Below are 27,046 nucleotides of genomic sequence, written 5' to 3'. Positions count from 1 at the left end.
TGACCCCAGCGAGAACGTGATCTGTGCGGAATGCACGTTCGCAACCTGTAGCAGTGCGTCTGCACACGTGCGGGTTGCAATTTGGTGCTTCTGCGCATGCGCAAAAAGCGATATAGCGCTTCTGCGCATGCACGACTGCCGAAACCCAGATGTAACCCGTTCCGATACTTCCGGGTTTCAGCAGTCCGTAACCTGAAAAAACACAACCTGAAGCATCTGTAACCTGAGGTATGACTGCACTGATGAGAATATTAAAAAGATGTAGTAAATGGAAGGCTCCATCTCTCACCCATTTTCTTTCTTTTTTTAAAAAAATCCAAGATAATTCAGATCATAGTAAGCAAAAGGAAAGGGCTAAGTAACGGTGCAAGAGAATGCTGATGTAACATTCATGTTACTGCTATTTTTTTTTTTTGGCTGAAGTGTAATTGTTTGAACCAAACAGATCTACTTCTATTACTTGCATGTCTAGGCTTCACTCACATCAAGGGCACAGTTTAAGTTTAGAAAAGTGGCATTGCAGTTTGAATTTGTGATCAAGATGACAATATAAAGTACAACAATATAAAATACAGGTGACAATATAAACAAACCCATCTTTCTAAAATACTTTACTTCTGTAAAGCATAATCCATGGCCAAATCTAATGGCTGTCTTTCTGCAAGAAGCTGACAACAAAGAAGTCTTTTTTGCCCCTGAAGACAATAATCACACACCTATTGTAATGTGTCCAGAGTAGTTATGGGAGCCATTGAACTACCACACTGAATAGAAGAAGTCTGGAATCCAAACTGGACATACTGCAAGGGGACACCAAACACAAACATAATTCTGGGAGTAGAATAGCAAGTGATATGGCACCTGAAAAAAACCCCTATCCTTAGTCATTCACATATTGTGGAAAAATGACAATCCCCCCCCCAAAAAAACAACTCTGCATGCAGAGGTCAATCACACTGTACTCCTCACATATCACTGCATATGTGGTTGTTGTGTCACAGCAGAGAAGGGACCAAAAGGGACAGCCGAGAGTAGACACCAAAGGGGGAAAAATGGAAATATTTTTATTGGAATGGGTCAACACCAGAGTACTATCATCCTGCAAGGTAAAAAAATGCTCCTTGTTACAAATACTAATATTTACAGTTGGGAAGGTAATGAATTAAAACAACCTGGCATCTTATAACAATGTTTTGGTTATTTTTGCAAACAACAATTAAAGGCTTGACTTCAAAGTTTCACTTCTTAGAACTGTTTGAGAAGCAGAATGTGTCCAGATGTGTTCCTGCCCGAAACAGGAATTCAACTTATCAAAAAGGGAAAGGAAGCTGTACTATTTCAAGACTCTTGTCTGCCCTCTTAGTTTCTAAATCATGGACTCAAATAGAAATTCTGGTATAACAGAACCTTCAGAAACATGTGGAATCACATACTTTCACAAAATTCACATTTGCAGAAATTCTTTATTCATCAGATCTAAACATTGCTAAGAATCATCGTTATCAGCACCAACTATCCTTTTGGAATTATCACCTTCTCTTAGAAACTTCCTCCATATTGAACTGGCGGAAATGACTGGCAGAATCCGAGACCAAGGTGAAGAGTCGGTGGAAGAAGATTGGAAAAAAATTAAAGTTTATCTACAGAAACATTGCAAAATTAAGGAATGTTAGAAGGTTGTTGGAATGAAGTAATGTGGTTTTAGCAGAAATGATATAAAGGATTAGGTTAAAATTGATTTTTTTAATTGGTGAAAGACGAGAATTACAGTATATTAAGATAAATTATTAGGATAAAAACAAAGCTGGAAAGGATTTGCTGAAACATCTAACTGAACTAGAATACAAAAAAGGGAGGTGTGAAGAGGTCAAGGAAATAAGTAAAGGAAAGAAAGCTATGTAAAGGTTTGATTTGTTTTTTTTAATTGTTTGTATTTCTTATGTCTTTTTATTTTTTTATTGTTTTTTATTTTTTCTCTTTGTAATCTTTAAAATTTGAATAGATACTATTTTTTTAAAAAAGAAACTTTCTGCATATTGCAGTTTCACAATATGCATTCTGAAAGCCTGGAGTTTTTCTTTTTTAAGAAAAAAGCAAGAAAGAAGAGGCAAGCCTTGTAAAATGGGCAGAAAATAGATACAGCTTCTCCTCAGAGCTTCTCACTCAGCATCAAAAGCAAAGCTTGAACCATGGAGTGCAATAAGTTACTCTTGCATATGCCTGTATGCAGAAGTACGCAGGTCTGGGTTGGCTGATCCAAGTCCTCTTTGCACGCATTATAGGTTCCATGCATGAGGTTTTAGTGTCTGACATATTAGTAACTTGTAGGACGAGATAAACACACAGTATTGGCACGAGAATGGAAAGGAAGTACCTTGGGGCAAAACTCCTTTCCAATTTATTTTTATTAGGACCTGGGGCACACTCCAGGAGGCGGTGAGACTTGCCTACTTGCAGACAATTTGACTGAACTGCCTGGGTGTTGGGTAGAACCAATTCCGAAGTCCTCTTTCAGGAATTCTTAGCACGAGCATGTACGGTAGCAAATGTATGAGCAGCAAGTCTTGTGTTTGAACCCCCATCAATAACATTGCAAGATGAGATGACAGATTGCAGAGCCTGAGCATAAGCTGAAAAAATAATGGAACAAAATTAGCTTTTGGTATAAGCTTGGGAAAAAGAAAGAAGAGGTGGGGAGGAGGTGATGGAGAAAGCACGATAAGAGGTTTCTAAAATTATACGTAGTGTGATGGTAGATGACTTCTATACCCTATCCCACAATATAGGACAAGGATTCAGTACCTACAGAAATATTTTTTCATGCAATCCATGATTTGAGGAATTCATTACCACAAGATGTGACCACTGGCTTATCGAGGGCTTTAGGTAAGTTCATGGAGGGCAGGTCTGAAAAAAATGGCTATACTAAATGCCACTAGATAGATACCAGTCACTAGCAGGCAACTGTGGAGAAGTGTTGTGGCCTTCATATGCTGCTTGTGGTTAAACAGATGCAGCTGTTAGGCACTGCGAAGAACAGGATGCTAAAGGGACCTTTGCTCTAATTCTCCAGGGCTGCTCTTATGTAAATGTTGTTAACTTGGATACAGTTAACTCAGAATCGGTATTGTTCTACAGCTACTTGCTGAATCAGGAATTGAGCAAAGAAGACAGCCCTTTGCTTTTGACCAAGATGTGTCTCCCAACGTGAAGAACATTCACAGGATCCATGGGAACTGCCACAGCGCCACTGAGCAGGAGGCAAGTTTTTAGCATGACTGCTCAGAGATGCAGTTGCTAGGAAGAGAACAGCTTGGGGAAATAGTTTAAAGTTTCAGAACAAGCTAAAAGGCATACGCAAGCGCTGCTACATTGCAGCCTTGGCAGAAGAGTCTTGGCTTAGAATGCATATTTGTGGATCCAGTATAGTGGTACCTTGGTTTTCAAACATAATCCGTTCTGGAAGACCGTTCAAGTTCTGAAACGTTCAAAAACCGAAGCATTTATTTACGGAAAACTCAATATGGAAGCCGTGTGGCATGTTCGACTTCTGAAAAGTGTTTGAAAACCGAAGCATTTACTTCCGGGTTTACGGCGTTCAAAAACCAAAACGTTTGTAAATGGAGATGTTTGAAAACCGAGTTACCACTGTCTATGTCCAACCACAGGCTTACTAGTAAAAACAATGTGAATGGCAACATTAGATGCTTACCAGCCACTGCAGCCTAGTCTCAAAGCCCTTCTACTCACAGAACTAAGATGTTCTGTAGCTTGAGCAGGGCTAATGGAATACCCCAAAGTATTCCCTATATGGAAACTACAAAGAGAAAAGGATAGTTGAAAAGAAAATGCCATGGGATGGATGCTTAAGCAGAGTCCTTCAGAATAATTTCCAGCTGGTATCTGATTAAAAATCCACTGCCATTTCTGTCTTTCATGAGACCGCAACCTACTCTGCTAGGCACTAGGTGTTTCAAAATACGCTGGTATCCTCTTCCACATGAGGAATGCTAAACAGCTGCCGGGAGGAGCAACAGATGCCAGTGATAAAGAATGTCAGAAAACCTTGTACCTTTGTGATTTTTGTAGAACACACAATTGTTGGCGCAGCTATCAGGATGAGAGTCCCAGAAATCTGTCCCACAGAAGCACAGCAGAGGCAAGCTGATATTATACATTTTGATCTTCTCTCGCATCTGGGCTCGTAATGCTTCTACATATCTGAAACAAAATGCACACAAAAACACCCTTACTTTCATCTATTAAAAACAGACTTTTGGCCCTGAAAAGGGCCCCCAAAGTGGTTTACCAACACAAAGCAAAGCCAGTTTAAACAATAATAGGATTGATGCATGAAAGAAAAAGAGCCGAGTCAAAACACTCAATTTTTAATGAAGAACTGTAAAAAAATGCTTTCACTGCCTGCCTATGGGTATTCAGGGATGAGGGCAGCCTAACCTCCCTAATGAGTGTTTTGTATGTGTGTTGGTGACTGATGGCATATGAATCCCTTATGGACTGGCCAATTATTAGGCCTTGCAATTAGGTTGCCCAAATGAATATGGGGAGCAGGCACCTGGGTTCATTGAAGTCCATGAGCACTGCATTGCCTCACATGGCCACATAGCCCTGTAACCACCACTAACTTTGGTGGTTGGCTGCGATTGGCCGCAGCCATTGCAGTGGCTTTGCTGGTTGCCAAGAGCTGCTGCATTTGCTCTGATGACTTGTGGGGATGTTGGCTGATGTTGCAGTGTGACTGACCACATAGTACCTAGCTCTCAGGAACACCTGGGGTCTACTGGAGTTCAGCTATCTTTGCTGGTGGTGGTCCTTGTCAGTACGGCCTCCCTCTGAATATAGCTGCTGGGGACAAACAAGGGAAGGAAGGGTTCTTGTCAGCACAGTGTACTGGTTTCCCATTGTGGGGAAAGAGATGCTGAACTAGATGGGCATTTGGTCTGTAGAATGTGCTCTCAGTTGCTGCAGCTGGGATTTTAGGAAGAGAAACAAAGCCGCCCTCGAATATTTCAGCTCACCTTGAATATTCTTTATTTCTCTGTTGCCTTTCTGCTACCTTTTTCTTCTCCAGCATATCCCCTAGTTTAAGATGTTCCAGTTTTTCATAAGCTTTCCCTTTGGCATTAACATCTCCTTGGGAGGCCTTCTCTTGTATCTTCAGTTCCCCTGCCTGGTATGTCTCCTGTATCCGCGGTTCATTGTCATAGTGCCTCTCTTGTACTCTCTGTCTCTCCTGCATCCTCTGTTCCTCTGCATGGCGTCGTAGCTCCTTTTCCTTCTTTATTCTATGGGCAAGACGTGTAATTCTATTTATTCTTTCACAAGATCACACGCTATATAGCGCAGGCATAAGAATTAGAACAGGCACCCCCAAACTCGGCCCTCCAGATGTTTTGGGACTACAATTCCCATCATCCCTGACCACTGGTCCTGTTAGCTAAGGATGATGGGAGTTGTAGTCCCAAAACATCTGGAGGGCCGAGTTTGGGGATGCCTGAATTAGAACAACATTCTCAGTTCTGCTGTTACATTCCTGTGTGGAATAATTATAAGATGGTAAACACTGGTTAAAATTCAATCAGACTTTCCTTTGGCTCCAGCATGGTCCAGGCTTAACAGCATCATCTTTTAAAATTTTAAATAAAATTTAAATTTTCCAGCAAGTTTGGAAAACTCAGCAGTGGCCAGAAGATTGGAGAAGATCAGTCTACATCCCAATCCCAAAGAAGGGCAGTGCCAAAGAATGCTCCAACTATCGCACAATTGCACTAATTTCTCACGCTAGCAAGGTTATGCTTAAAATTCTACAAGGAAGGCTCAAGCAGTATGTGGACCGAGAACTCCCAGAAGTGCAAGCTGGATTTAGAAGAGGCAGAGGAACCAGAGACCAAATTGCAAACATGCGCTGGATTATGGAGAAAGCTAGAGAGTTCCAGAAAGACATTTACTTCTGCTTCATTGACTATGCAAAAGCCTTTGACTGTGTCGACCATGGCAAACTATGGCAAGTTCTTAAAGAAATGGGAGTGCCTGATCACCTCATCTGTCTCCTGAGAAATCTCTATGTGGGACAAGAAGCTACAGTTAGAACTGGATATGGAACAACTGACTGGTTCAAAATTGGGAAAGGAGTACGACAAGGCTGCATTTTGTCTCCCTGCTTATTTAACTTATATGCAGAATTCATCATGCGAAAGGCTGGGCTGGATGAATCCCTAGCCGGAATTAAAATTGCCGGAAGAAATATCAACAACCTCAGATATGCAGATGACACAACCTTGATGGCAGAAAGTGAGGAGGAATTAAAGAACCTTTTATTGAGGGTGAAAGAGGAGAGTGCAAAATATGGTCTGAAGCTCAACATCAAAAAAACGAAGATCATGGCTACTGGTCCCATCACCTCCTGGTAAATAGAAGGGGAAGAAATGGAGGCAGTGAGAGATTTTACTTTCTTGGGCTCCATGATCACTGCAGATGGTGACAGCAGCCATGAAATTAAAAGACGCCTGCTTCTTGGGAGAAGGGCAATGACAGGCCTAGACAGCATCTTGAGAAGCAGAGACATCACCTTGCCAACAAAGGTCCGTATAGTTAAAGCTATGGTTTTCCCAGTAGTGATGTATGGAAGTGAGAGCTGGACCATAAAGAAGGCTGATCGCCGAAGAATTGATGCTTTTGAATTATGGTGCTGGAGGAGACTCTTGAGAGTCCCATGGACTGCAAGAAGATCAAACCTCTCCATTCTGAAGGAAATCAGCCCTGAGTGCTCACTGGAAGGACAGATTGTGAAGCTGAGGCTCCAGTACTTTGGCCACCTCATGAGAAGAGAAGACTCCCTGGAGAAGACCCTGATGTTGGGAAAGATGGAGGGCACAAGGAGAAGGGGGCGACAGAGGACGAGATGGTTGGATAGTGTTTTCGAGGTTACCAGCATGAGTCTGACCAAGCTGCGGGGTGCAGTGGAGGACAGGAGTGCCTGGCGTTCTCTGGTCCATGGGGTAACGAAGAGTCGGACACGACTAAACGACTAAACAACAACAACAACAATGGTCCAGGCTTGGTAAACTCTAACAAAATTAACTGTCCCTAATGTGTTTCTGTACTGTGAGCTGCATGACACATTACATGTTACTACCATCCTCTTACTTTGCCTGTCTACATTCAACCTCTACCAGGTGTACTCCAGAGCAAAAATATGGGCCATGTATGGTAGCATCCAGGAGTGACCAAGTCCTTGCTTCAAAACTTAGCCATGAACTCACTAGGCGGTCTTAGGAAAGACACACACAGAGCACCTAATATCTGCAAATTAGGAAGACTACTGGTCTAACTCAGGGTTTCCCAAACTTGGGTCTCTAGTTGTTTTTAGACTACAATTCCCATCATCCCTGGCCACTGGTCCTGCCAGCTATGGATAATGTGAGTTGTAGTCCCAAAACAGCTAGAGACCTAAATTTGGGAAATTCTGGTCTAACCTTACAGAACTGGTTTAAGGTTGACTGTGATGTTTTTGAATCCTGAGAAAGAGCAATAAGCAAGTAATATTAATAAACCTGCACAAGTCGATTTTTGAACTAATTATTTGTTTAATTCATAAATAACATTTATATTATGCATATCTTCAATAAATCACCAGTGACAAATAACCCTCAAAAAACCTATGCCAAAACCCCCCGAAAGGTGACTGAAAAGCAAACATTTTCAAGCAAGCTGGATTAGTTGCAAACAGGGAGCCAATGTAATCTCCCATAGCAGGGTGTTCTGCATAGGAGCTGCTACTTCTTTATTCACTTTAAATTATAAACGGCTTTAAAAGCTCCATCAAAGCAGTTATTATCCATAAGTGCTAAATGGAACTTCCACACTCAGCAGTATGCTGGGGACAAGTGGATGAGGCCTAATGCCCTGCTTGTGGACTTCCCAGAGACACCTGGATGGTGACTGAAAACAGCAGGCTGAACTATATGGAATTTTGTCTGAATGAGCAGAGTCCCTCTGCTGCCAACTTACTAAATCAAAGCTATTCGAATAGAGAGGAAAGGCACAAGAAAGTAAAAATATTTACTTAACAAAGTCATGCTGCTGAAGGAAAATAATCTCATTTGACACGTCTCTCCCCACTGCAGCAATTTCCTTAATATTCAATATTTGAACAAACTTTACTGCATCATAGTAAAATTTTCATCTATAAAAGCCATGGGAGTAACGGCAGGCCAACCTTATCCTAAATAATTATAAACAAGATAACTAACTCCTCCCCACCCAGTTAGCAAACTGAAACAAATAAGCATAAATCTGTCATGGAAATACAAGATTCTTCATGTGTTATCGAAAACACAGCTGACTCAAGGTGCATTTTCCTTGCATGATCTCTATACTATGAGGAGACTGAAGGAATCCACCTGGATGCATTTGAAGAGGCTCTAATTAATTATAAAAATTATTTTATCTTTTGGCACTTTCACCCTTTTTATCTTAACAGCAAAAAGAGGTTTATGGTTTCCAGTGACTTCATGGCTTCATGTCATGATATGGCCCTAATAAACTGAGAGCAAAAAGATGGTCATGTGTGGAACACGTACTTCTCCATTTTTCTCTGCCACTCCTTCTGCCTTTGCTGCTCCTTTACTTGTTCTCTTTCAATATCCATGAAGAGGCGCCTGTATCTCAGGTACTGGCCTTGGCGCTACAGAAAAAAGACGCATTTCAGAGCAGTAGTGGACGCGGCAGACTTACCATGCCCCAGCTGCTATACAGAGAACTATTAGCAACCATTCCACCTGGCTGCAACCGAGAGGGAGGCTTGGTCTCACTGCCATTTAGCTCCCTCTCTGCCTGAATTCTCTCCGTCAGTAGCTATTCCGTCTACTCACAGAACGTTTACATCAGTGAAGAATTCATTCTTTTTAATGCACTTATTTTCACAGTGTCCTCCCTTTCTCTTTGTGCTTTCGAGTCACATCTACTAGGTTGCCCATCTGCTAGCGGGAACTGTGTTTGTTCCTTCATTTTTGCAGTGACAAGGAAGCACCGGGTACTTTATCATTACTTTAACAAACAAAACCGAGATTCCAGAAAGTAGGGATTCACTTTTTCTGGATTAAATAATCTAGAATTTAGGAGTACATGTTACGAATACCCCGGGATCTTAAAAGGGCAAAATGCCAATCTAGAGAAGCGGCTGCCAGGGCTCTTCCTGTACAAGATCTATCATAACACATACTCTTATTTTTTTTAATAAGAATTTTTTGGTGCGTGTCCCCACAAGTGTATTTACAGAGCTCAATAAAGTGGCAGCATTCTGCAACTACAGTCAAGGTATTACAATTTATTGAAGTGGTTCAGTTACAAAGACCCCCTGAACCAGGTTTCCCTCTGCTGGCCAGCATTTAAATCACAACTCCGTATTTTGCTCTGACTCCCCATTTATGAAAGTTTAACGTTCTAATGCCTGTTTTATTCTCAATTTTGCCCTTGGGTTTTAAAGAACACACACTCTGCCAGTTGCTCATATCTCACTTGAAGTCCCAAACCAGAAATGCATCTCTATTTATTTATATTGCCTGCTCTGGAGATGTTTTATAAAAGACGTAGTACCAAAATTGCCTTTTAAATGGTTTTGGTACGTTAAGTACAGGAGGCAGCACTTAAGCAACTCCACGTTTGAATTCTGGCAGCACTAGAGATTTATTATAGTGAATCCAGCTAGGAAATTTTACCATTTGTCCGCTAAGCAGCTGCTAGGAAATAGCAGAAGTGTGAACTGTCTTTGCCTCTCCCTTTCCCCCTACTTACACCTCTTTAGCAGCATCCTGGGCCTAAGTCCCAGTAATTTAGGATGTGGCAGCAGGGCTTAATGAAGCAGCATAGCCACATCACCACCCAAAGCCCACCATAGGAAGGCTGAGGGAGGGAGAGAAAATGAAGGGGGGGGAATGTCTCTTTGCTAAGCCAGCTCTCAGGCTGGTGCAGCAAAGAGGCACCGATTGGGCTGTCTACCATCACCTGAGAGCAGCTGGAACATTTCTGAATCCAACAGAAAGTGTGTTGGCCCAGATCAGCTCCCTCAACTCCCCCAAAACACCCCATTTCAGTGGTTTCCGCTTGCTACCACAGCAACAAGCTTCTGCCTTTGGGGCAGGGGCAATGGGACTCTCTCCTGCCATCAGTAGAACTCCCCTGCCTAAGAAGGCAAGCAGAGGGATACCTCCATCTCCTCCCAGTACAGTAAATTGGGGGGCTTGATTTCTCTGCCCAGCTATAACCAGTGGCAGCCATATTTTTATAATGATGGCATGTGTGTGTGCATGTGCACACGCACACAATTGACTCTCAGCATTAAAATATCCCATATCCCTTAAAACGTAAGCAGAGAGGCAGAGGATCACAACTGCTGTCACCACAGCCTTGCATTGTTTCCTCATGAAAATTCATTTGCAAGGTGAATACAAGACTATATACCTGCTTCTTTGATTCTTCTTTCTCTGTTCCAGACCAGAGTATCCTGGCATCTCGAGGTTCATTGCCAGCTGTGGGATAGGTACTTTTCAGTATCTCATTATTACCCTACAAGGAAATAAGAGCAAGTAGCTAACTTCTTACCTTTTGACACACATACAATAAATAATAATAATTAATAATTAATAATAATAATAATAATAATAATAATAATAATAATAATAATTTGTTTATATCAACAAAATATTAAAATACATAAAAGGCTTCCTCTGAAGTTTTAACATATAGCCCTTCTCCTCTTTTAGACTTTGTATTTATCTAGAAAGATATTGATATAAAACCCAGCAATGGACACAATCCAGCCACAGCAAAGCAGTTTTTTGTTTCACTGGTGTTCACTGGAAAGGTTCATGCATCTGCTTAATTTTCTCATGGATGTCAATGGGACTTTAAACTGTTCAGCTTTGGAAAAAAATATATTCCATGTTTGATGTAACATTCTAAATTTCTGGTGCAGTATTTTAGGTTTTTTTGAGTCCAGTAAGTAGTCTGGAAGAAGGCATGAATCTTATTGGTCCATTTTATGAGCAACCCATAAAAGAATGGGGCATTAATATTATAAACATAGTTTAGTAGACTGTAAATGTTTAAAGAACCATTGCAATGTATCAAGTATATGTGGGAATGTTAAGGAAGGTGGGAGAGGATATATTGTTTTGATATTATCCCTCCTCACTCACGCTAGTGAGTAAGCAGCAGAGCACATTCCCTTTGCAACTTACTGGAAGCAAGTTGATGGTTCATTAGAATCCTTTAATTAAGCAATTCAGTCTGGCTTGTCCAGTCTGGATTGTTCCTGGTAAGTTTCCCCTTTATTTCCCTCTTAAAATAATAATACAACAACACAGTCTTATTTAAAAATAAGAATAAAGTTTTTCTTGTGGTTACAGTGAAAAGAAGTCTGAGCTACATCTCAGATTTTGGCTTGTGGGCTCCATCCTATGTGAAGGTTGAGCCATGTGCTGGCTGAGAGTCCAAGAGTAAGAGAATAAGAGTCCCAAAGAGAGATGGTTGCATGGCCAACCCTTTTATCTGGTCAGCTAGGGTCATGCCTATCTACCTGGTCACACACAGGGGGAAGAAGCTCCAGAGCAGGGAGGACAGGATATCCTCCCTGTCTGGAGCCACATTCCCCTGTGTGTCCATTCTAGGCAGCAAGAAAATGTTGTAGTTGACTGCTCTAGTAATAATACATCCCACAGTATATACCCAACCCAATATTCCAGGGTTTTTATTGTTACACTGTCCTATAAAGAAGGGGTGAGAAACTTGTGTCCTCCTGATGTTGGGACTCCAATCCCCAGCATCCCTTTCTACGAGCCATGCTGGCTGGGGCTGGTGGGAGTTGGAATCAAGCTACACCTGGATGGCCACAGGTTCCTCATCCCTGCGATAAAGAGCGGTTCAAAATTAGTTTAGCAAACTATAGGAAAGCAAGCAGCTAGGAAGACATAGGAAATCTCATGAATGCCATGAGAATGAGTTCAATTGTCTTCCTCTCCTTCAATTTCACAGGCTCTCACACAAGGAAATAGGAGAACAGCAAGGGCAATACTCTCCTAAAGCAAGTGTCTCTTCTGAACACACAACTAGTACAGCTAACATCAGCTGCAAGACCGGCATTGGAGAAATCTTACTTTCTGAAACTGCACTGTATAGTATGAGTCTTTGTTCCGCTGTTGTTGTTCCTGCCCTTGAAGTTCAGCTGGAAGGTCATGGTGTCCCACAAGAAGAAACTCGCCTCTGTCACCCTCTTCTGCGTTGCCGGGAATTGTCTTGGGAGATGCTGGGTTCTAAACAAAGTTGAAGACCTTATTTCAAAAGCCTGTTACATGAGCCTGCCGAAACTGAATGGCTTTACTGAAACGTGTAAGTCATTTTGCACTGTGTTAGCCACTTAAGAGAGTTTTCATTTGAAAATTGGTACATGTAATATTCAAAATAAATACACAAACCAAACAGGGGAGATGGTCTACTCTTCAGAAATCCTACCCCAGTCTTGAGACACAGCAGCTTGGTTCACATGTCATATTAAACCAGTGTAGTGAGCGAGCAGCATGCTCAAAACGTTCCTACGTCTCCACCCCCATCGTTCAGCCTGGACACTGAGGTCCAGCGCCGAGGGCCTTCTGGCAGTTCCCTCATTGCGAGAAGTGAGGTTACAGGGAACCAGACAGAGGGCCTTCTCGGTAGTGGCACCCACCCTGTGGAACACCCTCCCAGCAGATGTGAAGGAAATAAGCAGCTATCCTATCTTTAAAAGACATCTGAAGGCAGCCCTGTTCAGGGAAGTTTTTAATATTTAATGCTGTACTGTTTTTAACATTTGATTGAGAGCTGCCCAGAGTGGCTGGGGAAACTCAGCCAGATGGGCGGGGTATAAATAATAAATAATTATTATTATTATTATTATTATTATTATTATTGCAGTACTCTCCCCTGCTCCTGCTGTGCCACAGACGAAGCAAGCCAGAGTCCAAGGAAATCAACCACTAATTCCAATTCAGATGACCCAACAAGCCAGACAGGCTTGCTTTGTTTAATGTGGTATGTGAACTGGACCGGGATATTGGCAGATCCATGTGTCAGGGACACATAAATCATTTGCACCACCTCCAAAAATCCTCCCGCAAAACAGCCTTAAGAGAACAAAGTCCCCCCACCCCAGCTGAACTCTGAAGGGGAAATAATGCTACAGGAGAAATCTGCCATTAAAAAACCTCCTTGCTAGTAAAAAATATGCTTGAAAGAAGGGTTTAGTTCACCTTTTATGCCTATGCTGTGCCTTAAATCACAGATGAATTTCCCTTCTGATTCATAGGGATTTGGCATTGCCTAAGTTGGGTCATGCCACTGCCACACAGACATTTTCACAAAATGGCAAAACATCACTCTTAACAGGGTAAGTTGCCCACATAAGAGCTACAACTTTCACCTGATTGCTTGATGTTGTAAACAGCTAGATAAGCTATCATAAGATCATGTTCTCATCACTTCAGGCAATTACCTAATAGGAGATAAGGCTAAATACACATTTGGTATCACATTAAGTGGACTGTGTGAACTCACCTAGCTAAAGTCACCCAATAGCAAGCTTTAAATACATCTCTTTGTCTGAATGAAAACCTGCACTCCTTGTCCTCTGGGCTGGTATTACTTTGAGATTATGAACAATTACGTTTTTAAACAGAAAGTTTATTAGTATTAGGAAAGCTACATAAGGCTTTAGAAATACTGGCCCTATGATCTTAATGCATAGTTATGCTAAAGATGCAGAAGTGGTAGAATCCAACTCATTCTTCATTTATCACAAAATCAGCTTCCTCTGTTGGTATGTCTGAGGGCACTGAAGAAGATTAGCATGGCAGAGAACCCAGAAGCATAGAGCAGGAACTGAAAAATTAAACTGGTAAGTTGAAACTCAGAGATTACATATACTTGTCTATTTACAATTACTCCCAGATAATTGTATGAAGGACTGCAGCCTCAATCATGCTTCACAGCTAGCCAAGTAGGTAAAGATGATATTGCAAAATGTACCAAAATAGAGAGTATTTTCTCTAGTTGTCACCTGTACGCTCAGATGGCTCTCCCAAGCACCTCCTGGAAGTTCTGGAGCAGGATCACTTTCTGACACAGATTTCCGGGAAGCCAGCCTGTGACGGACCTGTTGCACAGTTTTTCTTACCTATGAAACAGAAAATAGGCGCAGGTTAATTCTGTGTCCAGGGCAGCTGTCTACCAGCACCATCTGGTACACAGGCTGAGACCCTACCTGCCCACAGACTGTCTTGCCAGAGTGGTGCATGCTCTAGTTATTTCCTGCTTGGACTACTGAAATGCGCTTTACGTGGGGCTACCTTTGAAGGTGACTCGGAAACTGCAATTAATTCAGAATGCGGCAGCTAGACTGGTGACTGGGAGTGGACCATATAACACCGGTTCTGAAAGATCTTCATTGGCTCCCAGTATGCTTCCAAGCACAATTCAAAGTGTTGGTGCTGACCTTTAAAGCCCTAAACGGCCTCGGTCCTGTATACCTGAAGGAGCGTCTCCACCCCCATCATCCAGCCCAGACACTGAGGCCCAGCGCTGAGGCCTTGTGCCAGTTCCCTCACTGCAAAAAGTGAGGTTCCAGGGAACCAGGCAGAGGGCCTTCTCAGTAGTGGCACCTGCCCTGTGGAATGCCCTCCCATCAGACATCAAGGCAATAAGCAATTATTTTACTTTTAAAAGACAACTGAAGGCGGCCCTGTTTAGGGAAGTTTTTAGTGTCTGATGCTGTATTGTTTTTAATATTCAGTTGGCAGCCGCCCAGATGGGTGGGGTATAAATAATAAATACGTTGTTGTTGTTTTTATTATTAAAAATACTACTCACATAATCAAGAATTATAAGCAGGCTGGTACTAGACTGCTCTTTTATTTTTATCTTATTCAAAAACAGATGGCCTAATAATAGAAAGTATTGATTTTTGGAAGTGCTTTTTGTTTTTTCAACAGCCTAATGAAGATTTAGTATTTTGTTTTGTTAAGTCAAGAAGAGCTAGATAGAAAATATGTACTTGCAGATTTGAGCTTGTTGTGCAGCTTGGAAAGTCTGTGTAAAAAATGGTGTCTGGGGGACAAAGCATTAAAATAATTCTGGAACAGATTCAAGCAGGCCTCTCTGAGCAGCATGCTACAAGTATTAAAGTCCGCAACCAAGGACCCCATGTTCTACTCCCTAATGGATCTTTGTCTTGCAATGAACTGCAGAACCCCAATAACATGCTATGAAAGCACTGATAAGGCTTTCTTCTCATGGTGCATTATCAGTGCTACACAATATGTATTGACTCATGTAAATGTGCTCATCAGTGGGTGAGTAAGTAGCACAGTACGTACGCATGTGAATCTCTGCTTAGGGTTATCTCTACCAGAACTTTCATTTCATTTTGAATGTTTTCAATCATGTAGCCTGTAGCCACAAAAGCCAAGATCCTGTACTTCATGTGTCTGTTGTGCAAGTATGAATTGTCTTCCCTGAGCAATACAAGTATTTCTGCATATATCTCACATTATTATTATTATTATTATTATTATCCAGGTGCAAATAAAAGTTATGTATATATCAGTTTTGCATCAGTAAAATACATTTGCTGACTATTTATCGGATACTTAAGATTTGAGGCATCATATACCAATGAGACTTAAGGTTAAAATGCCCACAAAACTCAACAGAGCGAATGGTTGATATGGCGAGAAAACACTCACAGTTTTAGCATGCTCTGAAAACTGAACATTTAGGACCTTTTCTTCCAAGTCCCCCTCGTAATCAGGCCTCTGCACAGAGTTGATTTTATTACCAGTACTACAGATAGCAGAATCGGTGTTATGTCTGTACAGACACGTGCTTTTCTTGGGGGTCAATTGTAATGCGGAATATGAAAATCGTATCACAACAGAGCTTTCTTTAAGAGCCTGCAGAAGAAAAAGGTAAAGAACAACAGAGTAATAAGAAGACGGTAGACACATCCTAGCTTACTGCTGTTATGAGGAATGATAGTCATTTAAAGGGTTTGACGTGATAAAACTGACCTCAAAGGTCATACCTCTTTATCTTTTTCATTTACAGTGGATTCTAGTGATTCTAAGACTGATATCAACTTGTTATTTTCCTATCTGGTGATAAAGTAAAATGGGAAACCAGAAGTGAGCATACTTGAGAGATGTTCCAAGGTGTGGTCTGAAGGCAAATAAGACCAAAAAATGCTGAAACTGAGCAGGTCTGCACAGGGGCAACCTGTGCCCCCAAACTCTTTTTATGTGGTCTCCAATACCCCCTGAAGCTGTCCCATTATTTCATGCCATAAAAATCCCTTCCTGTTTGCTCCTTATTTTTATCGACCTTTAAAAATATTTTCCACCTCTTCCTATGTTGTTTTGGAGCAATTTGGAAGGACAGCACTTTATTTTATTTATTTTCTGTAAGTTATTCATATTTAACTTTGTACTGACTACATGGCTAGGAGAAAAAATTGTCTGGAAGCCAGAAAGAAATTACTTCTACTTGCTTTTCTGACCAGTAGCCGCATTAGTTTGCTGTACTTTTATAAAAATCCTCCTTGTGCTCATTTATGAATGATTCCATTCAGGGTAGTCTTTATTCTGGATTATTTAATCCAGAACACTTTTGTCTCTGGCTCCTCTCATCAGCAATGCCATACAGCCCTCGATAGATGGCACCTGAGGGAATGTGGTCCTTGACAGGAAAAAAGGTTGCGCTCCTCTGATGTCAGGGGCTATGGGCCCTAGATTAATGGAACGCCACAGCTTGGAACATCATGATGCAAGTTATCACCACAAATCCTAAAACCAAATTAATACTCTTTTCCATTGGACATGGGCTTCTACTTATAAAACAATGTTACTTGCAAGGAAAGGGCCTACAGGTGTAGTTAACAAAAGAAACAGATATAAGGAGACACTGTCTTACTGCTTCATAGGACTTCTGAAGCTGGTGTTTTCTCCTCATCTTGATGTGCTGGTTCACCCTGTGCTTCACCTCCTCTTGAAAGCGTTTCAGAAGCCTCTCTTTTTCTTTTCTTTGTTCTTTGTATGCTTCTTCAATTTGAGCTGCTGCAGTCTAAAGAAGATTGAAGATTGTTGAAACCAAGAGTGGGTGGAAGGTAAACTAAAGTTCATCCGTGAACCACTAGCCAATTTTGCATAGAGCATCTAGTTGGTGGGATTCTTGCAAATAATGCTGAACTAGATAGAAATTGGTCTGATCCCACAATGCACTTCTTACGGTTTTAACAAAAAATGGAGTCTTAGCATCACCTTGCACAGATTAGGTATTCCTTAAATGTTACTAGATCCCAAGAATTCAGTCTTGCTTGGAACTTTTAATACACTGGCCCAGATCCCATGTTAATGCTAAGGCAATCTATGGCTTAGCTGCAGGTAGCATGGCCAAGGAAAGAGTGAAGAAGTCACAATTTTTGCTCTTGCTTGTTCATACTAAGCAATGGTTTGGCTTAGCATTACATGTAAACCAGGCCACTGGCAGACAGTAGGATGTGTATGTTTGTGTGTGTGTGTGTGTGTGTGTTTAAAGGGAGACCACGATCACCCAAGATTCAAATATGCCTGCCTCTGGTTTAAGAAAATTATTCAGAAAGGGAATGGCATATCACCAACAAGTTATGCAAGAATAGAAGCTGGGTTTGTAACATAATTATATAACCTAGATTTCAAGAAATTTTTTTAAAAAAAACAAACACAGACATTACAAATTATATTACAAATATGAGGCTTTGTTAACATTCTCAGATAGCAAATACAATTCTGACAATCTGTAGTTCCTCCTTCAACAGCCCCACCAGCAGCAGCTCTAGAGAGTTTGCCAGCTGGAGAAGATAGCATTGGGCTAGATGGCCACTGATCCTGCTCAGTAGAAAATATTGTACTTCAGAAAATGATGCTTTGGAAAGTTCAAAAATACTGTTGCATATGGGGTTTCCTTTCTTAGTACTTACAAAAACTGTGTTCTCTTCTTGCTCTGCATCATCTTGGGCACTCTCCACCCAAGCTCCAACAGCTACCACATGCTGCGTCCTCTCTGCTAACACGTTCCAGTTCGCTGCTGCTGACTGAGGCCTCACTTTTTCCTCAGTAGATCTCCAGGGATGCTGCTGCTGCTGCTTCTTGGAAGGTAGCATCTCAGCAACAGAGTAACTTCAAATCAGGGGTGTCTGGAAGGAGTCTCTGTTGAAATACAAGACTGGGCTCAAGATCAGCTTTTAGTTGCACTAGCACACCACCACCAAGTCAAGATGTTCAAATAGGGCAGGGGAGATAGACCTGTGGCCCTCCATATGTTGTTGGACTTTCAACTACCACGAAACCCAGAGACCATGGCAGTTTTATATATGCAACTCCCCATTTGCATGGGGGGGGGGGTCACGTCCCGGGTCACCCATTGAAAAAGCCTGCAAACACCCTGTTCCATCCCTGCCCTGCCCCTTTTGTGATGTTTTCAGGTCACTTCCATCTTTGGAGCAATGCGTGAGTGTGCAGTTGTGCCTATATTGGACGTACCTAAAACGGTCTAGAAGGTCATGCATTCTTCATCCCTCAATTGGGGTCACCAACTGGGATGAAAAAAAACAACCCAGCCTAGCCCAGCTTGTGTTTCTTTAACAGAGTTTTGATCTTCAAAAAAATCAACTGGTGAAGCTTCTCCAGATTTTGATTTAAGCAATTTATATGCAATTGTTTATGAACAATGTATAAGTTTATAAACAAGTTAACTACAATCACTAAGCAATGTGGGGTTGAGAAGACCTGATCATTACTGAAGATCAAACTGCTGTTTAAGGAAGAGCTTATAGGAGCAAACACAAGAAGTGGACAACTCTCCTGAAGAGACAAGGTAATTTTGCTACCTTAAAAAAAAAAACAAAAAAAAAAACTATTGCTTTTAATAACCTTAATTCGTGCACACTTATGCTTTAACCCTCTTATATAGAACCCTGCTTTTTACATGTTTGGCTTCCTCCCTCTATAAAATATCAAAACTCAAAAAAGAAAAAAGAAAAAAAAAGGAGTTGATTTCTTCTTTCGCAAAATGTTCCTAAGAGTTTTTCGTGATGACAGGCAACTTTAGAGGTAAGGCTGATCTGCTGCTAAAAGGTAAAGGTAAAGGTACCCCTGCCCGTACGGGCCAGTCTTGACAGACTCTGGGGTTGTGCGCCCATCTCACTTAAGAGGCCAGGGGCCAGCGCTGTCCGGAGACACTTCCGGGTCACGTGGCCAGCGTGACATCGCTGCTCTGGCGAGCCAGAGCCGCACACGGAAACGCCGTTTACCTTCCCGCTGGTAAGCGGTCCCTATTTATCTACTTGCACCCGGAGGTGCTTTCGAACTGCTAGGTTGGCAGGCGCTGGGACCGAGCAGCAGGAGCGCACCCCGCCGCAGGGATTCGAACCGCCGACCTTTCGATCGGCAAGCCCTAGGCGCTGAGGCTTTAACCCACAGCGCCACCCCTGCTGCTAGGGGTTGCCAACTAGCTAGATCACAAAAGCGAAAAGACGAAAATGGGAGGGGAAAAGGCACGTTAGCTTACTCCTGCTTCCTTTGGCGGAGGCTTCTTCAACACTAGGAGCTTTTCCACAGAACGGAACTAAAACAGGGTCCTTATGTCTGCCAGGGTTAAGCCTATGCTTTCAACATCTTTGTATACAAAACTGCTTTAACTTTTCTTTTTTAAAAGAAGAAGAAGAAAAGTAGCTTTAAGCTCTTCCCATCTCCAAGGAAATCGCGTTACCAGAACTTCGCCCGGGGACCGAGGCTCCTTGCGGGACGTTTCGCGCCCCTCCGCTTCTCCCCACAGCATCCCGGAAAACTGCCTCCGCCGTTGTCATAGCAACTCCCTCCGTCCCCACCCGCGTACCTGCCCTCACCGCCGACCGCCCGCTGTCGCCATGGCAACTGCTTCAGGCCTCGCCTCTCCTTCCGGCCGGCCCGGAGCAAAACTCTTCCCCAACCGGAAGCGGGCTGCCAGAACTCCCTGCCTTCTTCTTCCCCTCCCAAACCGTCCTTTTTTTAAAAAACGCCGCTTCCGCCTCGGCAGAGTTTTGGCCCCGCCTGCACCTTTTACAGGCAACCAATCCGGAAACAGAAGCGGCTCCGACGTCATGGTTTGCGACGCGCCCCCTTTTAGAACTTTGGAATTTCGACGCGCCTCCTTGGAATTGGCCACGCCCCTTAAGGGGTGGTCGCGTCCGCCTGGCACTTGGTCCTTCAGTGTGAGGTGCCTTGGGGCCTTGCTGGTTGCTTGGTGGAGGGAAGTTGGCACGGGCCGTTCCGTTTTCAGGACGGCTTGCCATACCAATGCACCTTTTATTTTATTTTATTTTATTTTATTTTATTTTATTTTATTTTATTTTATTTTATTTTATTTTATTTTATTTTATTTTATTTTATTTTATTTTATTTTATTTTGAAATTTTAATTTAATTTATTTGCGCCCTATACCCGCAGGTCTCAGGGCAGTTCACAGAATAATAAAACTGGGTTGGGGTGGAAATAAGAGGAACCTAGAAATAAAAAAAAAATAAAAATAAAAAGCCAATACATGGTTTGCGTAAACTCCAGGACTTCTTTCTTCAATCTCAACCACACCTCAAGGGATTATGTGGAAATTACAAATTAAGGAATATTATTATGGCCCAAGGAAAAAATTAAGGAATATGGAATCCCTCGGTTAACGGTACCAAATTGGAAATTTTATCAGTCGAATGCATATAAAAGAGATATTAAGATACCTTGACACTTTTGAATTGCTGGACTCTGCCAGGAAGGCGGCTGGTGTCTAGTGGTGGACATGTTGTGAACTGCCCTGAGATCAATGGGTATAGGGCGGTATACAAATTTAATAAATAATAATAAATTTTAGGAGCCTGTCAGAAAAGAAGTTTGCACGTGCTCAGAGGCACTTTTGTTATTGGAGCAGAGCTTTATGTGTTACATTTATTATTATTACCTGCCCTTCACCCAAAGGTTGAAGGGCAGCTTGCAGAACAGTTAAAACACAATATTAAAAAGAATTTAAAGCCACTTGCAGTCACAGAAATAAGGTGGGTTGTAGAAAAATACATCCCAAGTGCCAAAGGCCAGGACGAAGAGGTGCGTCTTCGGCGTTTGCTGAGAGCTGTGTGACAAAGCTTCCAGACTCACCTCTGCTGCACTTACTAGATCTCAGGCTTTCTCCAGCAGGCTCCAGGTGGCATGCTGGCTTCCCCTCCACCCATTCTGTTTTCACAACAACCTTGTGGGCTTCATCAGGTTGAGACTGCCATTGCTAAAGCCCCCCCTCCCCCAGTGAATTTTATGGAAGAGGGAGAGTTTGAACTTTGGTTTCCCCAATCCTAGTCCCTTGCTACACTACACCACATTGGCTCTCCTAACACTTGAAAAGTGTGTTCTGGGTCTTGGCTCTGGTTCAAATTACAGCATCTTAAAAAGCAGAGACATCACCTTGCCAACAAAGTTCTGTATAGTTAAAGCTATGGTTTTCCCAGTAGTGATGTATGGAAGTGAGAGCTGGACCATAAAGAAGGCTGATCGCCAAATAATTGATGCTTTTGAATTATGGTGCTGGAGGAGACTCTTGAGAGTCCCATGGACTACAAGAAGAACAAACCTCTCCATTCTTAAGGAAATCAGCCCTGAGTGCTCACTAGAAGGACAGATCCTGAAGCTGAGACTGCAATACCTTGGCCACCTCATGAGAAGACTCGACTCCCTGGAAAAGACCCTGATGTTGGGAAAGATGGAGGGCACAAGGAGAAGGGGACGACAGAGGACGAGATGGCTGGACAGTGTTCTTGAAACTACAAACATGAGTTTGACCAAACTGTGGGAGGCAGTGGAAGACAGGAGTGCCTGGCGTGCTCTGGTCCATGGGGTCCAACAGAATCAATGCATGGAGGGTAGGGCTGAGTCATTGGTTCTATCCTCCATTTATTTGCTTATTCCATTTGATGTATATCTTGCTTTTCAGCCAAGCTTTGCCGTCGAAACAGCTCACAACAATTCAGCAAAAAGATGTTAGACATGAAGGATGCAGGGACTTCCCTATAGGGAAGGGACCAGGACTGTGGCTACTGGCAACGCTTCCCAGTACTGATGTCCAGTGGCTGTGCTTAATGGAAAAATACCCTACAGGTGTGCAGGTGAACATTAATGCTTCTGGAGAGGTGTGGCCAGCAGGCACATTTGCTCTTATTAGGTTTGGGATTAGCTATTATTCTCCATGCATTAGGATGTCTTGAAGTATCTATAAAAGCCTCCAAAATAATCATCCAAACTCATCTGACCATATCACCAACACGTCATTGAAAGAGTAGACAGGCTCTGAAAGATTTGAGTTTTGCTATGAATCACTTACATTTCTAATTAAAAGCTAAAGGTTTAATTTCAGCTGGCTAAAGTTCTTTTGTTAAGGCTTAATTTGTTTTACAAGTAAAAGCTATTTAGTCACCGTTAAGTTCTATGGAGCCTGCTAGTCCCAGGAAACTATGCATAAGGTTGCAGTCATGCTGATCCTAATAAACTGGGTATTGTGCTATTTACTACTGTTCTTTTGTGTGGGTGTGTGATAATGGATCAACACAGCTGCCTGAATTTTTTGGGCTCTCCTTTGGGGGCTGTCAGAATGGATGCCTTCACGTCAACACTTACCACTGCACCTCTGCTACAAGGATGCATCACAGTTACAGTATTTCTGATGGTCCTTCTCATCTCTGGTAGCAGGCTGGGTGTCATGAGGGTTTTATCTGACTATATAAGCAAAACTTCACCAAAAGTGTAGACAGGCCAGCTGGAACAAAGGCCTGCAGCATTCAGCAATATATTGGCTTGCCTTGCTGAAAACAAAGCTTTTGTTTGTGACTTTGCGTGGAGGCCAAGAACTCCAGCAGCAGAAAAGAGTGTGGAGAGATTAGCTGTTTCAATTTAAAAACAGAACGGGAAAACTTATGGGAGGGGGGAAAAACCCTACCCGCTCCTTGGAAAAGAAATATTTCACAGGAATAGCTCAAAACACACTGAAATGCACTCACCAGCCTCCAAAGTCCCTGGCCCTGTGGATAGATTCAAAGCACAGGGTTTTAATTGCTAACATTTGGAAGACACAGACAATAAACAGGATCAAATGAGCATTTTGGGGACCACCACTTCTTACTTTAATCGGCCTTTTTGGAACAATTGGCATGTTCCACTTGATAGTAAATAATGAATTTTATCGACGACAACAGAGCTGGAATAAAAGTGTTTAGTTAATTTCTGCTATTGGCTGTGCCTGGTGACTGTGTCTGAGGCTCTGTACAGATTACCAGCTAAAAACACAGCTACGCTGGTAATTTTCTCAGCTTGGATCAAGTGTGGTTTGGAAGGGAGGGGGCACAGTACAGTATCTCATAAGAAATGATAGGATAGACACACTGTGACCAACATTGTGTAGGTATAGATTGTGGCTAAGACTGTGTGTGCACCCCTTAACAAGCTAGCAGTGGGGTCGCACAGGATTCTGAGTAAAGGGGAATGTGTACACAGCCTTGTTCAGAAGATTTGGGATGACAAAAGCAGACTAATTGGTACTTCAAGCCTGGAATGCTGTGCTAGTTAGGAGGGTGTAGGGAGGACAGCAGAGCCAATGCTGAAGCTCAAAGTAGAGTTTTGACTCAGTAACTGTGGAAGCTTAACATGGTCACGTTCGGTATTGTTTCTGTTCCACTACAGTTTGGTTTCTGCTAAAACCTATCTTATTTGTCTCACTATACTCCATGGCTGAAACTTATGTAATCAGTTACCTAATTCATTGCAGTGCATTTCAGTAGAAGAGAAATGTTTTGTTTGTTTTTTAATGCAGAAAATAACAGTTATTTATGTAACTTTGCAGACTAAAACAGCAACACTAGCAAACACAACTCGTATTCACTTGTGTGATTTCTGTTCCTGCTATGTTGGACGAACATGCAGATTGTGGGAGATTTCTGCTCCCATTGTTGTTTCTGGTATAATTTTCTGACAGCCTTGTGCTCTATCATTGTACTATGGCCCATCCTCTTGAGAATCATTTGACTGAAAGGTGGAGTAGAAATCTTCAGAATAAACACACCCATTGGCCAGGGGTTAAGGGTTGCTAGGCTGTGTGGGTTTTGGTTTGGGGTATGTGATGTTTTTGTATTTTTGGCATGTGTGTTTTATTACAATCTAAGCCACCATGAAGATCATTCATTTGTAAGGTGGAACATACGTCTTACCAACAAATGAAAAACCAGTGTTTTTGAACTAAGAGTGGCTCCCTAATTTGAACAGGGCAAAAACTATTGGTCTATCAAGCCTTTGCTGGATCCATTGTTAGGAAGGCATCCTGCCTGCAAATGTCACAGCCTCTCCAGAAATCCTCCCTCCAACCTGCCAACTGATGCGACTCCTTGGGGCAGATTTGCCAGTTAATAGCCAAAGCCCAGGAAGCTACATAGAACTGCTGCCACAAGGAGAACAATCTCACAGAGTACCTTTTCAAGGCCAGGGCATGCAAATGGCTCCCAGAATTCCCCTCTGTCGCCTGCCAGAACGTGCATTTCAGAGAGTTGTGGGTACAGCGTGGCATGTGTCAGGCTCCCTAGAAACTGTGGGAGTGAGGCTGCAGACAGTGATCTGGAATTCTGAGCACCTCCTTGTTCCAAGAAACTCTGAAAAACAAATCAGGCTTTTGCTGCGATATTATCTTCGCAAGTTTGGGAATATTGGTCATGTGTTGTTGTTTTTTAATGCATGGTCAGCTAATCCCTTGAAACCGAGGATGTAAGGCTCATGAAACTGGAAAACATCAGGTCTGACCAAAAGAGAAGAAAAGGGGGAGAGAGGGGAAAAAAACCAACACCCCACAACAACACACAGAGGCTCTGTCTATTGAAAGAGGACTTGGCAGAGTTCAGTGGTGGCAGAACAACTCCAAGCGGTACTAAGGGACGTGCCCAGAGTGGACAAATCATGCTAATTGTGTGCGAGAAGGACCTAAAACCAAACCCAAAATGAAGAGAGAAAGAGAAGTCTTGTCCAGAGTTCTCAGTGTGTCGGGTTTTGTGCACGTAGCTTGCCTTCTTATAATCAACTACACAGGTAGGAGAGCAGCACTCTTGAAAGCCTTTGGGGGAAAGGGCTGTGCGGTTTGGCGGATGCTCTTGTGAGGGGATGAGGGTTTGGTTCAGAGGTGCTGAATGCTCAGGCACAGAGGTGAGAGTCAGTCAAGTGACAGCCCTGAACACCTTTTTGTTGCCTCACATAAGAGGGTCTCTGGCACTGGGGGAACGATTTCTTCCCTCGCATTTCAGTGTCGTGAGAAAAGACTTCATCAAAGCATTCTTTACAGAGGAGATTACTGAACTGTGCATCTCTAAAATTGGGGCAGCACTTTGAACCATGTGCCCTCTGAATTGGATGACTTTTATTTTTTTAAACAACAACAACAACTTTGCTGTGACATGTTTGCGGCAGACAGAACCCAGTTCCAACAGTGCTTCTCTGAAAAACACTGTAATGCTCAGACAAAATGTCATAGAGAGCCTATGCTTTGACCTCTCTGTCCTCAATTTTAACTTAGGCTAAATATATTTGTGGGCTCAGAAAGCAAATTGTGTCTTTGTGGTTTTTAAATTTTTTTTCCAGATATGCTGTGGACCTTATTTAACTTCCATTTATGTAACAACAACAACAAAATCAGCAGAACTGGTGTGATGTATGGAGGATCCATGCCATACATTTAAATGCATATTTCAAGCACATGACTTCCAAATAATTTTGGGAACTGTAGTTTCCCCCCTACAGAGCAACAATTCCCAGTACCCTTAACCAGCTACAATTCCAGCATTCTTTGAAGGAAGTCATGTGTTTTAAATATGCATACTTTAAATGTATGGTGTAGATCTTGCCATAGTGACAAAGAGACTGTAGCTACAAACTAGGAAGTCCTCAATTCGAAATTCAGCGCTGCTATGAACTCAGCAGGTGATTCACTCAGTTTTACTCCTCTCCCCCATATCTTCAATTCAGGGGAAATAACTGACTTGCCTTTTGAGGCTATTGGAAGGACATATGTGTCAATTGTTTTACAACCTCTCAATCAGTAAATAAATGCCTTGATAATATCTTAATTTCCATTACCCTGATCCTAGACATACGGGGCATATTTCAATAAGTTAGTTCTGATATCATAGAATTGGAGAGTTGGAAGGAACCATGAGGGTCCTTTAGCCCAACCCTCTGCTATGCAGGTATCTTTTGACCATTTCATTAAGTTAGTTCTGATGTTGTTGCCATTGAAAACCATGGAGTGGGACTTAGCTGTGTTACTGTCATAACAATGCAAGCCTATGCATGTTTACATTCAAGTAAGGGGTACACAGAATTGGAACCTTAGTTTCCATTTATTCCACTGTGACTTCAGCTGCAATCCTATACAATTGTACTTGAGTGTAAGGGTTATTGAACTCCTATAGATCTGCTTCTGACTCAGCATGTATAGTATTATATTGTTAGTTGTGACCTCTTGCTAGCTTATGCCCAGAATGTAGTATGTCCTGTTCACACTGTTAAGTGATGGGGTGCCTGCATGCCTCCCTGTTGTGCAGTGGTTGAAATACACATTTCAGCTGTATGGAACTGAATGAAGCCTTGTTTCTTCCAAGTGATGTGCTCAGAACTTGAATGTATATGAAGCTTACATGTAGATAGGGATTGCACATCCCTAAATGACTACATAAAATCTATTGCACACCTCCAGTAGAGTTATTGAGATTCCTCTCAGGTTGCTATTGCCATGATTATGATTTAGGAAGCTGTCCTGTTGTTTTCACTGCTGCTTGTGCCATGGGCTCTTGTACTAGACCATTGGTTAATGCATACTTCTTGTGGACTGTATCCTCCCATTATATTGCTTGAATGGGAGCCAG

The 27,046-nt window shown here is 42.3% G+C and overlaps 2 protein-coding genes and 1 long non-coding RNA gene across 3 annotated transcripts in view; 2 read left to right on the top strand and 1 right to left on the bottom strand.

Moving 5' to 3' along the window:
- Positions 1 to 27,046, top strand: part of LOC307204003 — a 93,421-nt gene that overhangs the window by 28,988 nt on the left and 37,387 nt on the right. The window lies entirely within an intron of this gene.
- On the bottom strand, positions 1,183 to 19,987 carry CCDC15 (coiled-coil domain containing 15). The gene is made up of 12 exons (XM_079956167.1): positions 19,852 to 19,987; positions 18,062 to 18,290; positions 17,017 to 17,166; positions 15,795 to 16,001; positions 14,111 to 14,227; positions 12,177 to 12,332; positions 10,483 to 10,587; positions 8,604 to 8,707; positions 5,040 to 5,306; positions 4,073 to 4,221; positions 2,237 to 2,630; positions 1,183 to 1,550 (listed from the first exon to the last, which is right to left on the bottom strand). Exons 2-11 carry the CDS (start codon positions 18,242 to 18,244, stop codon positions 2,512 to 2,514), a joined length of 1,557 nt encoding a protein of 518 aa, XP_079812293.1. The 5' UTR covers positions 18,245 to 18,290; positions 19,852 to 19,987; the 3' UTR covers positions 1,183 to 1,550; positions 2,237 to 2,511.
- HEPACAM (hepatic and glial cell adhesion molecule) overlaps positions 25,017 to 27,046 on the top strand; it is a 39,173-nt gene continuing 37,143 nt past the window's right edge. The window contains exon 1 of the mRNA XM_079955145.1: positions 25,017 to 25,217. Within this exon, the coding sequence (XP_079811271.1) occupies positions 25,130 to 25,217 (88 nt within the window). The 5' untranslated portion in view covers positions 25,017 to 25,129. The remainder of the gene's footprint in view (positions 25,218 to 27,046) is intronic.

Source organism: Podarcis cretensis, assembly GCF_951804945.1.
Source record: "Podarcis cretensis genome assembly, chromosome: 15".
In the NCBI taxonomy this organism is placed as follows: Eukaryota; Metazoa; Chordata; class Lepidosauria; order Squamata; family Lacertidae; genus Podarcis; species Podarcis cretensis.
The sequence above is the reverse complement of the archived record's forward strand: the minus strand, read 5'-3'. Positions and strand labels throughout refer to the sequence as shown.